Source organism: Carettochelys insculpta, chromosome 12 (assembly GCF_033958435.1).
Source record: "Carettochelys insculpta isolate YL-2023 chromosome 12, ASM3395843v1, whole genome shotgun sequence".
Lineage (NCBI taxonomy): Eukaryota > Metazoa > Chordata > Testudines > Carettochelyidae > Carettochelys > Carettochelys insculpta.
The window spans coordinates 14,576,550-14,592,957 of NC_134148.1; the positions used below are offsets into that span (position 1 = coordinate 14,576,550).

Below are 16,408 nucleotides of genomic sequence, written 5' to 3' on the forward strand. Positions count from 1 at the left end.
ACTCATGGTTTCAAAATTATCCTTTGCACTTGAATCACACTTCCCTTCAATGGCTTGTTCTTCCAAAGAGCACGGCAATGAATCCACATCTATGGTGAATGTATTTCTCATCAATTTCCTAACAGAATTATCTAAGGTGGCATCTGGAAAATGCGGCATGAATTTACTAGCAAGGCAATCCAGATGAGATGTAATTTTGTTCTTTTGATCCAAGTAATGCTGATCAAGATCTTCCTTTTCAGCTAAAGGTTTGAAATGAGGGAACAACGAAAAGTTTCCAGCTTGAAGTCGGTGCTTCCATGCTGAATTTTCTGTAGCTCTGATTGCACTATGGTGGGCAATGATGTTTGTGTTTCTTCCTTGCAGCTTGAAATTGAAGTTGCTGATAGCCTCAAAAATGCCCACAAGGTACACCAGTGAAAGCTGAAACACTTCATTTGTGAAAGAACTATGCAATTCTTTTTTCTAACCTTGGAGAAAAGTTTCCACTTCATGCTTGAGGTCATAGGGTCATCTCAGCATATTTCCTTTCAAGAGCCAGTGAACTTCCATGTGAAATGAAAGCTTTAAGATCAGCTCCTAAATCTGCACAAAGAGCTGCAAAAAGCCTTGTCTTTTAAAGCACGCCTCTTCACAAAATTGACAACTTTGATTGCCAAATCCAGGGAATTACACAGGTCATCTGGAAGGGTCTTAGCAGCCAAGGCTAGTCTGTGGTTGATGCAGGAAGTCCCAGTTGTGGCTGGATTCTTTTCTGTGATTAGTGTGATGAATCCTGAGTGAGAGTTGTGCATCTCTGTGGCACTGTCAGTGCAAACACCATCTAGCTCTTCTCATAAAAGACCATCTTCTTGAAAAAAGTCAGAAACTGTTGCCAAAATGTGAGAAACCTTTGATGTGGTCTCCAGTGCTTTTGAGAAAAGCATTCATTCTTCCACAGAGTCATCATCCACAAATTGAGAATGGATGAGCAATTGACAGCATTGAGATTCATCAGTGATATTGTCACACTGAATTGCTAAAAACCCCAATGCTTTTTCCCAAAACTTGTCTTTTTATGTCCTCTGCAAGTTCATCAGTGAGATGCTTCGCTGTGTTATCAGAGAATTAAATTTTTGATAACCTTTTCTGGCTTGCAGCACCAAGCACAATATTCAGTGCACTCAACAAGCACGATTTCACAAATATCTCTCCAATCACATGAGCTTTCTTTTGCTTTGGTAATGAGTAGTGATATCTTGTAAGATGCTTCCCCCAGTTTGGCCATCTCCTGTTAAAAAGCTTTGGTATTGTCCAGCTTCATGTATTTCAAGCATGAAGTTTGGCAATAAAAATAATCTCTTTTGGCTTGTCTTTCAATTCTTTGTGGCTTGACCTCAAATGTTACTCCAGACGTCCAGGTCTCATGGCACCATTGCTGAAAACTGCATGGTATACAGCACTGAGAGAGGTCCATTCCCTCCTCTCCCCCTCCCACTTTTTTTGTGATGGGTGAAGCCAAACTTGATATACTCATCATACTTCCTTTGTCACAGACATTTCTACACAATATGAAAAAAAAATCTTTTGGCCTTCAATGTAGCAGAAAAATTTCAGCCTCTCCATTCACAGAAACTGAATAAAATTCCATTAATATAGCTTAAAAAATCTGTAATTAACGTGACCAATATATATAGAAAGAATTAACAGTGATTTTTGGTGACATAAATTTAGGTGCTGCATTTAATGAATATCCATGTTTACTTAAAGCAGTTATAAACAATTGAAAATCATTATACACACACACAGAGAGATAGATACAATGAGCTATTATAGGCCTATAATTGTTATTTAAAAAGAATAGCATTTGCCTTCTCCTGGAAGAAATAACAAATAACATAGATACTCTCCAGATAATGAATATCAGCAAACTGAGTGGAACGTATGGCTTGCAGAGGATGTGAATGATTTTCTAAGAAACCTGTTGAAATGTGGAAAATGTTAGTATTCGTAGAAATATCTGTGATACAAAGAAGTTAGCTTTACATTACATGCTTCGGCTGCCCCTTTGTTAAAAATAATTCTCTTCTTTTAAGGACATGCAGGAATGCTGCATGGTTCTCTCTCCTTTTTTTTTTTTTTGCAATGAATAATGTTCTATTTTTTTAATATTTGGAATGGATTAACAATTCTGACAGGTGCTTGTGGAAGAGTTGATAAAAGAGTTGATAAAATGCAGCTAAAAAAAATCAAGTATTTCAGCTAAATTTGGCATTAAAATTTGGTTTTTTTTCCCTCATAGCCTTATGTGCTTTCCCCAATGCTTGTGCCTGCCAGTTTGGGAACCACTAATTTAGACTTTGCATGGAAAGTACACTTAAGAGTTTGCAGATGATACAAAGTTGGGAGGGGTTGCCAGTGCTTTGGATTAATTGGAGAAGTGGCTTGAAGTAAATAGGATGAAATTCAATAAAGACAAATGCAAAGTACTCCATTTAGGAAGGCACAATCAATTTTGCACATGCAAATGACTGTCTAGGAAGAAGTATTACCGAAGAAGGATCTTGGAGGCATAGTGGACCATTAGCTAAATACAAGTCAAATCACACACAAACAGCGAACATCGTTAGCAGAAGTGTTGTAAGCAAGACACAAGAAGTAATTATTCTGCTTTCCTCTGCACTGATTAGGCCTTAGCTGGAGTATTGTATCCAGTTCTCAGCACCACATTTTAGGAAAAATGTGGACAAATTAGAGAAGGTCCAGAGAAGAGCAACAACAATTATTAAAGGTCTAGAAAATAAACTGTAGAGGGAAGATTTAAAAAAAAAAAAAAAGGTTTGTTTAGTCTGGAGAAGAGAATTCTGATGCTCCTACCCTTTAGCCCCAGAAACCTGTTTAAAGTTCATAAAAGGGTGTTACAAGGAAGAGGGGAAAAATAGTTCTCATTACCTCTGAAGGTAAGAGAAGAACCTGTGGACTTAAATTGCATTGAGGTCACCTTGGGCTGGACATTGGGAAGAAGATTCCTCATTCTCAGGGTGATTAAACAATGGGATAAAATGCCTAAGGATATTGTGGGAATCTGTCACTGGAGGTTTCTGAGAACAGGTTAGACATACACCTGCCAGGGAGGGTCTAGGTCGGTGGTTCCCATTCTTTTCCGGACAGGGACCCATTTTCACACTTCTGGAAGACTTGGTGACCCAAGGCAATTTGAAAATGAGAGAGCAGGGACAGAGCCATAACTAGCTAATTTTGAGCCTGAGGCAAGATATAACATTGTGCCTCCTCATGTTTATATATTCAAAATAGTTATTTCATAGTAAAGGGGAAATATATCAATAAAGTAATAACACGACATTTATTGTAGTTAATCAGAGTTGTGGTGGTGGAAACACACTCATCCCCAAACAACTCCTCCCCATTTAAACCCCACAGTCAGGGTCTGGGAGAGTCACACTTGGCGTAGGAGTCACTCAGGGGCTGGAGGGGAGTAGGGGAGGCACAGGGACCCCGACCCCTGTGGGGTCAAAGCTGGCTGGGGCACACAGTTCTGAAAGACAGCTCAGAGTGAGGAGTTGTCCACTCTGATATTCATGTTTGGGCTAATGTTGCTTATTCATTCCCTTGAGTGTCAGGCAGCAAGCGTTCTCATCACTGGTTTCTCTCATCTTCCTCAGCCCTCGAACTGGACTCCATCTTTGCCCCAAGGAGAATTTGACTGGGTCTATTATAATGCTGGCCTTCAAGCTATGCTAGGGTTCTGGATTTGGTAGATATGACAAAATATGCTTTCACTTGGGTATTTGACACATTTGATAACTTGACGAATAGCCAAGAATGAGTTTTTGTGCCTGCTCACGTGCAGATATAAATGCTGTATGTGACCTTTGAAAAAATATCATTTTACAGGTGTCTGTAAGTGCTAGCTGGCTTCAGTGTTCTTTTCTGTGACACTTTCTCATCTTTTTTAAGAATTTTCCATTCATGTGGCTGCTGTTTCTATGCAGTTGTCTCGTTGCTATGTGTGTGCACATGTGAATATATAGTTTGAGAACTAGGTCTGGTTGTGTTGGTGGTTGAAATAGCTCTGTGCTGAAAGGCGTAATTTCAAAAGATCACAGCTGCTCCTGAAATGTAAATTAAATGGCCTCTAATCAGCAAGATTCAGTTCACCTGGTTTAATCAACTCCATCAGCTTCACACAACAATAAGGTGTTCACTGGGAGGGGGAAAACAACAGAAAAATGCTTATGCTGAAATGGATTTGAGAAGGCTGCAGCATAGTCACAAACAATTAATAAACTTCAAGTCTAATAACTTAATACTGGTGCAAGATACATTACACGGATATGTTATCCACTTTCCTCTTTTCCTTACTAGATATGTCAAATTGATATGCAGCTGATGTAAACAACTTCTGTAATATATTATTGAAATCAACATTTAAACAAGTACAATTTTTAGTTAAAATACTAGTCAGTATCAGTGTAAATGTGAACAGGCTCTTGCAGAAGTAACTAATGTGTCTATTTATAAGTGTCTGAATTTTCCCCCATTGTGCATAGGTTTGAGTTTGAAAACAAGTTTGTTTTCCTTTAACAATGTTTGGATCCCGTTTGATGGAAATTCAAGGGGTGGGATCAGCAAACACAATCTTAAAAATAATACAATTTGCTTTAATTTCTTCTATGAGACAAAAAATGAAGCAGTGAGTTTTGATTAATTAGTGCCTTATCCCACTCCCAAATTAATGGACTCTTCCCCCAGCTTCAATGGAAGCTCAGTCTGGTTTTAAGTGAATACAGTATGCCTTGAAGAAATGCCTGATTCATCCACTGAAAAGATAATGCTAATTGCTTTATTGCTGAGGGTCAGACATGACTCATTACTAAGAAGAGGATTGAGAGAAGGAAGCCCCATATGTCTGACACTTAGAATTAATTTTTAATTTTGATTTAACATTTCTGTAGCATTTTCATCAACACAGTATTGGACTATATTTAACACATAATTGTAGGGCTTTCCATTCGTCTCCTCCTTTCAGTATCCAGAAGATTATTTTTAAAATGTTAGTTGCCTAATATTAATATTTTTAAAATACAAATGTGTATGAATACTGCATATTAACCCATGCCCCTCTTGCAAATACAACAGAATTCCATAAATATGTCAAGTCTCATATGTATTTATCTGCAAAAAACAATGAGGCGTCCTATGACACCTTAAAGACTGACAGATTTATTTGGGCATAAGCTTTCCTGGGTAAAACGCACTTAGGCTACGTCTACACTATGTAATAAAGTCTAATCTATCAAAGTTGACTTTGCAGCACTGGATTTTATAAAGTCAAAGCTGTGTCCACACTGCCCTACAAACTCAACTTAGTGCATCCCCGCTAAATCACCAAAATTCAACTGTTACAGCAGTGCATTATGGGACCCTATCCCACAGTTCCCTGAGCCCTGTAGTATTGTGAGTTTTTTTGCTGGTGCTCTGTGATTTTAAAAAAATGCCCTGCAAGCGGTTGTGGGTGTGTGATGTCACCTACTCACACTGCATTGCCCTCATTTCCCCCCCCTTGAAAACAAATGGCCATTTTTCAGAAGGAAGGAGGGAAAGCAGGGAATCTCAGAGGGCGTTGGCGTCTAGGGGTTAGCATTACTCAGAAGAAGAAGGAGAGAAGGAAAGACAGAGTGCATTGGTTTCTGTTGCTTAGCGCCTCTTCCTTGGGTAAAAACACACCAGACAGGATCCACAAGACTAGGGAAAGACTTCATATAATTCTCAGGGAAAGAAGATACAGTTAGAAAGTGGTGGTGTAGTGGTAGAGTATCTGGCTGAAGGTGCCAGGTTTGAAGGAGAGAGAGAGAGAGAGAAATCCGTGAACACCTTTCACAGGGCAGCATGTCAGGGAGCTGTCAGTGCCACATCTTGATGATAACAGTGGATTAAACCAGATCACATGCAGAAAGGTAGGGAGGGAACCATGTCAACAGGTACCTCAGTGTTTCCCTGGTAAAAAATGCAGTAAACAGGCCACCGCTGAGACTGTGGGAGCCACGTACTTTGAGAAGGGAGAATACTGTAGCCGTGTGCCTAGGTCAGGGGGAGACACAGCCCAGAAAATAGGTGCACTGCCGGCAGATGGTGTGGTGGGGTGGGGGCTCGCCATGTATTGTGGAGCAGGGACCAGCCTGCCAGCTGCATGGTGCCTGTGCCGGGAGGGAGGGGGGGGAGCTGCCCCATACAAATGTGAAGCACAGAAAAGAAGTTTCTCGGCCTGTCCTACAAGCACGACCCTCACAGCCCAGCTGCCGTGTGGTGGGGTGGGGGCTGGCCCACCCGTCGCATAGTGCCTGGCCGGGGGAGCCTAGCCAAGTGGGGAGGTGACGGCTAGACCCCCAACTGCATGGTGCCTGGTGGGGGTGTCGCACACAAATGTGAAGCGCAGAAAAGAAGTTTCTCGGCCTCTTCTGGTACGTCCTGTGCAGGGAAGAAACTTTCACTCTAGGCAGGGCAGGACATATCGCTTTGTTGGCTGATGTGCCACTGTCTGGGCCCCACAGCCAAGCCACCACGTGGTGTGGTGGAGGCTAGCCAGCCAAACAGAGATCCTGGCTCTCTTGATGGCTATGCTAGGGCTCTCTCTCATCACTAGATGTGGTCACCATGCTGATCACAAAGCAATTCTGGGCTGCCTGTTTCTTACTTCCTGCACACCTAGGCTGTGTCAGCACTACAAGATAAATTCTATATATATCATAAATTCGAATACTTAACTTCGATATTATGAATTCGAATAAAGTGTTCACAGAGCTTCCTGAAAGTCTATCCACCTTTTTTCCATGTCGAATCTCCGCATCCCCGTTGCCCCGTGCAAGTTCGACAGCGTGAGCACTGCATTGTGGGTCCTGAGTGCCTTTGCCCCAGTTGCTTGTGGGTGTTTCATGTTGGAATCCCAGAATTCCAAACACTGTACCGGAATTCACTGCATCACTGACCATGTGAAAAAAGAACTAAAGATCACCCCATTTCCTGCTGCAGCATTCCAGCACAAGCCTGGATCCATGAGCGCTCCAAACTCATAGCACAGATCGTTTCAGCAACCGCAGCATCTGTCACCCAATTTGTCCTTCAATTCCAAAGCTCAGTAATGCTTGGCTATCCTGCTGGTGGTGGTGCTGCTGCTGCTGCTGATGGTGATGATGATGATGATGACAAGGATGGTGGTTTGGAACAGCTATTATAACTATTGTTATCAGTAGTTTTCTTTTATGCTGTTACTGTTTATGTATATGATAACGAGCCAGATTCTGATCCCTGTTACACCTGTATGCATCCACCCCACCTGCATTGACTTACCTTTTGACTCTGCTGAGCGCAGTTTTGCTGGGATAGTTTAGGAGAGGCTTTTTCGAGTAGTTGTTTTCTATGAAATTAAAAGTACCAGTTTTATTATTTTCCACTAGCTTCACTATGGTCCCTGCTGTTGACCTTCCTCTGAATGTGTTTTTTCTTCTTCCTACAGTAATTGCTTAGAAATGATTGTCACCTAAGACGTCGGCTATGGCAAACAGGAAACGTCAAACCACTACAACCAGCATGCTGGATCACAGGGGGATAGCTTGCCCAACTTCATCTAATAACAGGGAGCCTGAAAGTGAGGAACATGACTTGCCTAGGGAGGATTACATAGCAAAGGAAGCAGAGCTAACCACTGCCAGAGGAGGTACCCCTACTGGTGTGGAGCAGGAATGCAATGATAATAGTGGGGATGGTGATTCCAGTTCTGATTATGTGAATAATACCTCTGAAGAGGAGGACTATGATGAAGGCCTACCAGAGGAAGAGGAAGGGATCACGTACTATATTAGGTACTGTCCAGAGGATGATAGTTACCTGGAAGGAATGGACTGCAATGGGGAAGATTATGTTCCTCATGAAGAACACCAAGTTGAAACCGATGAATGTCAAGAAGCTGTAGAAGAGGAATGGACAGACGCTAACATTCAGCATCATGATGGAAGTGAAGTGACAGAAGGGCAAGACTACCAAGATAACTGTGTTCAGATTCTGGGGGATGAAGTATCTTCTCTGGATATTCAAGATCAAGAAGAAAACATACAGTACTGTCAAAATGAAGAAAGCTATCAGGACTATTATCCACCAGAAGCTAATGGAAACAGTCATGGGATGTCGTCCTATCATTTGAGGAAAGAAGATACTGAGTTGGAAGAGCAAGAGGAAGACATTGACCAGATTGTAGCGGAGATTAAAATGAGCATGAGCATGAGCAGCATTAACAGCACAACAGAAATGAGCCCTGAGCATGCTGGGACTGAAAATGTGCAAAATGACTATAAAGAGACTTGTCCACAAGCTGATGTTGGTCATAGTACCAACCGACATGAAGGGAGGCCAAAATCACTGAATATTCCACCTGCTTCAAAGCATGTCGGAGATATGCCTAGAGGTTTTAAAACAAAGTCAAGAACTCCAGAAGACAAACAGAAGTGGCCAGAAGAGCAGGTATGAGGCTCTCTTATTTAATTAGACAACTATTAATCACATGGATAGTAACTTCTTGGAGGCATTATGCAAATGGCATGTCAGTATATAGAAATAAATGAGCAAGTGTAAAGGAATAATTATTCTGCAATAATTAACTTAACTTTACATCTACACTATTCAATAAATGTAATTTTTTAGAAAATTGGGCTAGGAAAGATCCAAGCAGGTAAATTAGCAATATTAGGAAACTGGGTTTTTGTATAATAACAAGACAGCTTTGAAGATGGAAGATTGGCATGTCTTTTAGTTACCAAACACATTAAGCAAAGGAACCTGGCAGTGGTTTAGACACACATCGTTTTTGGTTTTTTTTCATATATCAATGGCATGCCATCAATGAAAGTATCAATGAATTTAGTTTTGGTGAAGGGTTGGTTAGTATGTCAGTGGCTGATTTTTGTCTTTATTTCTTGTCCATAGAGCCTGAATTATAAAGGGAAGTATCAGAGAGGTAGCCATGTTAGTCTGTAGCTTTGAGAACAACAAGAAGTCCTGTGGCACCTTATAGACTAACAGGTATTGTGGAGCATAAGCTTTCGTGGTAAAGACCCTCTGAAACCCACCCCCCGCTCATGCATCTCATGAAGCAGGTCTTTGCCCACAAAAGCTTATGCTCCAAAATATCTGTTAGTCTACAAGGTGCCACAAGACTTTTTGTTGTTTATAAAGGGAAGGTTAATAACAGGTTATGTCATAAGCAACCACAGTTACTGGTTGGTGGTACTGTTATTTCATTCTTGGCTAACCGGCCTCCATGCACCAGGGTCACCATAACAATTTTTATATTGTGGAGGAGGACTAAAAATAGTGTAAAAAGTGACCTTTAATGAAAAAATATACTGAATCCTGCTGAGTGTGTTTTTATTGTTAATTAAAAGCAATTTGCAGTTTTGTCAGGATAGGAAAACCTCATTCTGGAGTAGGAAGTCTTGACACTAGCTCACTATCCTGAAAAAGCAAATGTGCAGATATGTTTACTGTCTACTTACATTTGATGATAAGATACTGAAAACTGTTGCAACCATACCTATTTACCAGAGCATTGCCGTGTTTCAAAACTGTGAGATGTTGGAAATAAGAAAGTAGTATTCTTACTTTTGGATTTACAAGATTTTAGTAGCAATAAAGTGAGACATAAAAAGAATAAGGCATTTAGCTGCATAGAAGAGGAGATCTCAGGAGGTCATCTAGTCCAACCTGCTGCTCAAAGCAGAACCAAACCTAACTTAATCACTTCAGCCTGGGCTTTCTCAAGCCTCACCTTCTTAAGCCACCATGTCACTAGGCAACATCTTCCTGTGCTTCACCAACCTCCTAGTGAAGTAGTTTTTTCCTAATATCCAACTTAGATCTTCCCCACTGCAACTTGCGGCCATTGCTCCTTGTTCTGTCATATGACACCTCAGAGAATAGCTTGGCTCCATCCTCTTTGGAACGCCCATTCAGGTATTTGAATGCTGCTATCAAATCCCCCCTCATTCGTCTCTTCTGCAGACTAAATAATCCCAGTTCAGTAAGCCTCTGCTCGTAAGTCATGTTCCCCAGCCCCGTAATAATTTTCATTGCCCTCTCCTAGACTTTTTCCTATTTGTCCACATCCTTTCTGTGGTGGGAGAGGGGGACAAAACTGGACCTAATACAGTAGTGCCTCGATTTATGTGAGGGTTGTGGTTCCCACACATCCTCGTGTAACTTGAATTTTGCGTTGGTTGGTGGGGGTGGTTTTTTCCCCTGGCAGAATGCAGTAGGAGCACCTGGAGCTCCTTTTGAAAGGTAAGTCCTGGGGTTGGGGAGGGTTAAGCTTTGGGGTAGGTTGGGGTCGTGGGAGAGGGGGATACGCCTGGGGTGGGTTAGGTCTGCAGGAGGGGCAGGGGGAAGGAGTTGAGTTGGAGCCGTGCATGGGTGGGGGAGGAGGCAGTTAAACCGGGGCAGAGGGGGAATTGAGCTAGAGCCATGCTCAGGTGTGAGCTGGGCCACGGGGGGTTTGAAACGGAGCTGGACGCAAGGGTAGGTGGTGAGCTGGAGCTGGGTATGGGTGGTGAACAGGGCTTGCGGGGAGTTGAACTGGGGCCACACAGGGCCAATGGCATTGAGCTGGGGCGGGAGGAGCGGGATTTTGAGTTGCACTTAACTCATGTTAATGTGAGTTAAGTGCAACTTAAACTCATGCATTTTGAGGGTTTAGTGTACTCCAGGTGTTGCCTTACCAGTGCTGAATAGAGGGGAGCAATCACTTCTCTCGATCTGCTGATAGTGCTCCTCCTAATGCAGTCCCACATGCCATTAGCCTCCTTGGCAATAAGGGCACACTCTTGACTCATGTCGAGCTTCTTGTCTACTCTAATTCCCAGGTCCTTTCTGGCATAACAGCTGCTTAGCTAGTCAATCCCCAGCCTGTAGTAATGTGTGGGATTCTTCTCTCCTAAGTGCGAGACTCTGAGCTCATCCTTCTGAATGTCATGAGATTTCATTTGGCCCAATCCTCCAATTTGTTTTGGTTACTCTGGACCCTTTCCCCACCCTCCAGCATGTCTATCTCTCCCCTCTGCTTAAAGTCATCCATAAACTTGCTGAGGGTGCAATCCATCCCATCATCCAAATCATTAATGAAGATGTTGAACCAAATTGGCCCCAGAACTGATTCCTGGGGCATTCCACTTGATACTGGATGCCAGGTAGATAGCGAGTCATTTGATCACTACCCATTCAGCGTGATGAACTAGCCAGCTTTCTATCCACCTTTATAGTCAATTTATTGAGGTCATACTTATTTAACTTGTCAGCAAGGATACTGTGGGAGACCATATCAAAATCTTTGCTGAAGTCAAGGTATATCACATCCACTTCTTTTCCCATATGCACAGAGCCAGTGATCTCATCATAGAAAGCAATCAGGTTGGTCGGGCTTGTCTTGCCCTTGGTGAATTTATGCTGACTGTTCCTGATTACCTTCCTGTCCTCCAAGTGTTTCAAAATGGACTCCTTGAGGACCTGCTCCATGAATTTTCCAGGGACTGAGGTGAGGCTGACTGGTCTGTAGTTCCCTGGATCCTCTTCCTTCCTATTTTTGAACATGGGCACTACATTTGCCTTTTCGCAGTCAACTGGGACCTTCCCTGATTGCCGAGCATTTTCAAAGATAATGGCCAATGGCTCTGCAATCCCATCAGCCAACTCTTTCAGCACCCATAGGTGCATTAGATCCAGACCCATGGGGTTGTGCATGTCTAGCTTTTCCAAATAGTCCTTAACCTGCTCTTTTGCTACTGAGGCTGCTCACCTGTGCCCCATACTGTGCTGATGAGTACAGCAGTTTGGGAGCTGACTTTGTCTATGAAGACCAAGGCATTCAGTTTTTCAGCCTTTTCCATGTTATCTGTCACTAGGTTGCTTTCCTCATTCAGTAAGGGTCCCCCACTTTCCCTGACCACCTTCTTATTGCTCACAAACCTGTAGAAACCTTGTTATTGTTTCCATCCTTTACTATGTGCAACTCCAACTACCCTTTGGCCTTTCTGATCACACCCCGGCATGCTCAAGCAACGTTTTTATGCTCCTCCCTAGTCATTGTTTAAGTTTCCACTTCTTATAAGGTTCCTTTTTGTGTTTAAGCTCATGAAAGATTTATCTGTTAAGCCAAGCTGGTCACCTCTCGTATTTGCTATTCTTTCTGCACATTGGGGTGGGTTGTCCCTGTGTTCCCCATCAGGCTTCTTTAAAATACAGTCAGCTCTCCTGAACTCTTTTCTCCCCTCATATTAGCCTCCCAGGGCATCCTGCCCATTAGTTCTCTGAGGGAGTCGATGTCTGCATTTCTGAAGTCTAGGGTCCATATTCTACTGCTGTCCTTTCTTCCTTTTGTGAGGATCCTAAACTCAACCATCTCCTAGAATCATAGGCTGTTTCTACACAAGCGAAAGTGGCATGCTAATAAATGGCCCAAAATATGCTAATGAGGCATGTATGCAAATTCCTTGTGCCTCATTAGCATAAGGTCATGTGATTTGGAGTCCGGAAGATGTTGAGAAGCACGGCCCCGGGGGGGAGTCTTCCGGACAGAAGTCCTTCTTCCGGAGGCTCCTTCTTCCTGAAAATTTTTGGGAAAAATGTCTTCTGGACTCCAAATCACATGACCTTATGCTAATGAGGTGCAGGGAATTTGCATGTGTGTCTCATTAGCATATTTTGGGCCATTTATTAGCAGTGGCATGTGTAGAAACGGCCATAGAGTGCGAGAACTGGAACGGGTCTGTAGAGCGCAAGTCCAGTCCCTTCACTCACGGCATGTTAACTGCTTTCCAGGTTTCCATGTACTTCTACTTCCTCTACCTTTCTTCCTTGTTTGTGAGCAGCAGGTCAAGGGGAGCGTGACCCCTAGTTGCTTCCACTGAATCAATGAATAAAGTCGTCTTTGTATGAGGTATTTCTTTTACAGTTAGCTGTTCTGAGGTGCCAATGAAATGTTCTTTTTAGATAAAGATGGTATAGGCAAGAGGGGAGGTGAAATAGTTTCCTTTTAGAATGAGAGAAATCCTTCCAAAAAACACAAATCCCACAAGTTGATGGTTAAGGGCTAATGCTAGTGCAGTAATTTGACCCCTTTTTCTTTTTTCTGTGCTGAGCACTGGACAGAAGTGAAACTCATGCTCCATACTTTAAGAAGAGCTGTGGTATGTTTTAAAAGAACTGATGCTGTTTGTTTTTCTTAAAGGGATTTCTGATTCCTTTAAAAATAATTTGGATTATTTATTTAGAATCTTACATTTCTAATATTGCATTTCTGCCTCTCTCTGTAGAAACCAAAATATAAAATTATAAAACCTTGATTGTAAATGTGTAGTTAAGTATTTTTTATGGTATGCAGAGAGCATGTATTTAACCGACTGCTTAACATATATGCTTGGATAACTTTTTTTCTTTTAATAACCATTTTAATTAAAAGTTTATTATAAAACTTCAAAAGAATAAATTTCTTATTTCACCCTCACTGAAGTTATCAGTAAGGAAGATCGTAATATTTAATTAAATTGTTCCATCATTAATTATTTAACTAAAATAAAATTAACACAAATGATTCCACTGAAAACTGTCGGACGCACACACACACACACACACCCATCCACCAACCCACCACCTCGGGTCAGTTGAGCAGGGCCAGCAGCCCTGCTCGACTACCTGGAAAATCTGATGCTCCAGCAACCCCCATTCGCTAGGGATCCCAGATAATCACGCTTCTGCTGTATTTGATTAGACCATTTTTCAGTTAAATGACCAAAAAAGCCCAAAGTATTTTACAGGGCCCACTTCTTACTTAGGGAATTCCTCCACTGCTGCTCAGAAATGCATTGCCTGAGTAAGGACTGCGATTGGGGCCCATAGTTTTTCAAACCTTGTTGTCTAGAAGAGCACATGAATAATAAAACTGTGTAGTGAATTCTTGGTTTGAGTATGGGATTGTGCCCCCATTAGACACATATTAATCGTGTCAGCTTATTAACAGTTGGAAGCTTTGGAATGCCAGAGTATTGATGATGTAATTACCTCTGCTGTGAAAATGCACAGAGTAGACATGCAAGCTTCTGGCTGCCTATCTGAGCTATAACTGAGAAATATGTCTATTACTGCTTTGGATCGATGAACTGAAGCCTTTTAGTGTAGTAATGGAGATTGTGCAGGGTTTATTGATGCTACGTGTCCTGTAGCAGTAATACACTGTGCAGTGCAAATCACATCAGACAAAACCATTGTCAAGAGAATGACAATAAGCACGGGGCTCTAACGGTCACGGTATTTCATTGCTGCAGTACCTTTCTGTTCAAGCATTAGCCAGGACAAAGCAGATCTAGGGTTTCTGGCTAGAGATACAGTGATAAAGGGGTTCATTCCGCCTACAAATGAAGCAATAAATACCTGTAGGGTGACCACATTGCACTATGGCAAATACAGGACACTTGCCTCCAGGGACTGTGGGCTGGTGTTCCATGTCAGCCTTCCTCAGCAATGGGGGCAGCTGCCCCACAGTGAGGCACCAGGGTTTGAGGCGCCGCAGCCTCCTGATGAGGGGAAGTGGAGGATGGGAGCTCCACAGCTTCCCTGCTGGGGGAGGTGCCAAGGAATGAAGAGGCTGCCCCATGGCAGAGCTCACCAACCATGAGGGCTGCCTCTGTGGGGTGCCAGGGAATGGGGCAGCCACCCAGCAGAGGAGCTCCCTGGCAGCAGGGGCTGCCTTCTTGAAACACCAGGTGCTGTGGAACAGCATCCCCACAAAATATGGGACAACTTGCCCATTTTCTTAAAGTCGGGATGCCTGTGAGACAGCTTAAATAAGGGACTTCCTGGGAAAAAAGGATGAATGGTCACCTTAAGTACCTGGCAGTAACAATTCATGGATACCCTTAATTTGCAGCAGAAGAGGTAGACATAGAGTTGAAGACATGATTGAGAACAAAGTTGACAGGGGTTTCGCTAAAGCAGAGGGCATCAAGGTCACTGGAGCCGAAAGATGTGGTGCAGCGTTCATTGTTCCGTTCTCGCGGGAGGGAAAGTGGGGAGCAACGCTTTCCAGGGACAGAAAGGCAGGATTGAAAAGGCAAAACAAGGTGTGTTTGACTAAACAACATTGGGAGTTCAGAACTTGGGAATGTTTATCACTAATGCACCTTGGTCCTGGTCCCGCTGTGCACTGTGAACCAATTTCTTGTGCTGACCACCTTTCTCTCCAGCTGAAGTCAAGGAGAAATGGGATCAAGCTTCACTTAGGGATATGTCTGGGCAGTGGGGCTGAAAGCACTGCAGGCCTCAGGGCAGGGCGGGAGGGGGGTCTGTCAGCTCACACTGTGGCGCTGCCCCCCGTGTGCTCCCTCCCCCGCCCTCAGAGCTGTGCGGAGTGGTGCAGTACTGCTGCAGTGTTTCAAAGGGCCCTGGTGCGACTGCCCCAGTTCTCCCCCATCAGCCGGCCTGTGTATGGGTATAAAAGTTTGTATGTGTTTCATAGGCATAGTCTGTTTTCCGATGCTGTTTTAGGACCCTGTCCTGCAAGGGGACCTGTAGTGGTGGGCCTACCTGGTACCCCAGTGACTTGTCTGGGTCCTCAGAGGGGCATAGGGATCTGTTCATGTGAATTCTTTTGCAGACTTAGTTCGCTAAATATTTAATAGAAATAAATATAATTGATATTTAGTTTTATGTTTAAAATGGACCTGGTGTCTCACTTGCTTATGAAAATGTCACAGCTATTATTATAATGGCAGGGAGTAATTAAAGGCATGCTGTCACATAGTAAAAGCCCAAAATTGACTTGTCATAAAACTGCTTTGCATACTAAACACATTTATTTCTATTTTATTTATTGAGATTATGTTTCAAGAATCTTTTGTTTCATTGTCTTCTGTATTAAGAGGCTTTTTCTTTTTTTTTTTTTAAAGTAATTAGGAAAAAAAAAAAAGAAAACCTTGCATTGGACAGTCCAGAAGTGTAACCACAATGTTATAGAGATCTAATACTTGGCTAAAGAGTTCCTTACAGTTCTCTCATAATAGTTCACAATCTTGTACATCTTAGGAGTGCTTTAAAAAGATACTTCAAACCAAGGTTGTGTGTGAATTTTGAAAATCCCTTTTGATAATGACCCAACTGGAAATGACCAGTAAGTTCGTGTACCTTACCTTAATATTTTGCTATCTGTACAGTTTGTATACTCCGTGAATGGAAATACTGCCGTGAAATTTCATACTTTGTTTTCCAAAAAGTCTTAACACTAACACACAGCACATACTTACACACTCTTCAGAATGTACAACATGAATTACATACTTGTGATAACCTAGGGCAGGTGCTAGCGTGTCCCCACTGC

The 16,408-nt window shown here is 42.6% G+C and overlaps 1 protein-coding gene across 1 annotated transcript in view; it reads left to right on the top strand.

Moving 5' to 3' along the window:
* The window catches only part of APBA2 (amyloid beta precursor protein binding family A member 2), a 220,024-nt gene that overhangs the window by 106,408 nt on the left and 97,208 nt on the right, over positions 1–16,408 (top strand). The window contains exon 3 of the mRNA XM_075006553.1: positions 7,514–8,514. Coding sequence (XP_074862654.1) covers positions 7,552–8,514 — 963 coding nt within the window. The 5' untranslated portion in view covers positions 7,514–7,551. The remainder of the gene's footprint in view (positions 1–7,513; positions 8,515–16,408) is intronic.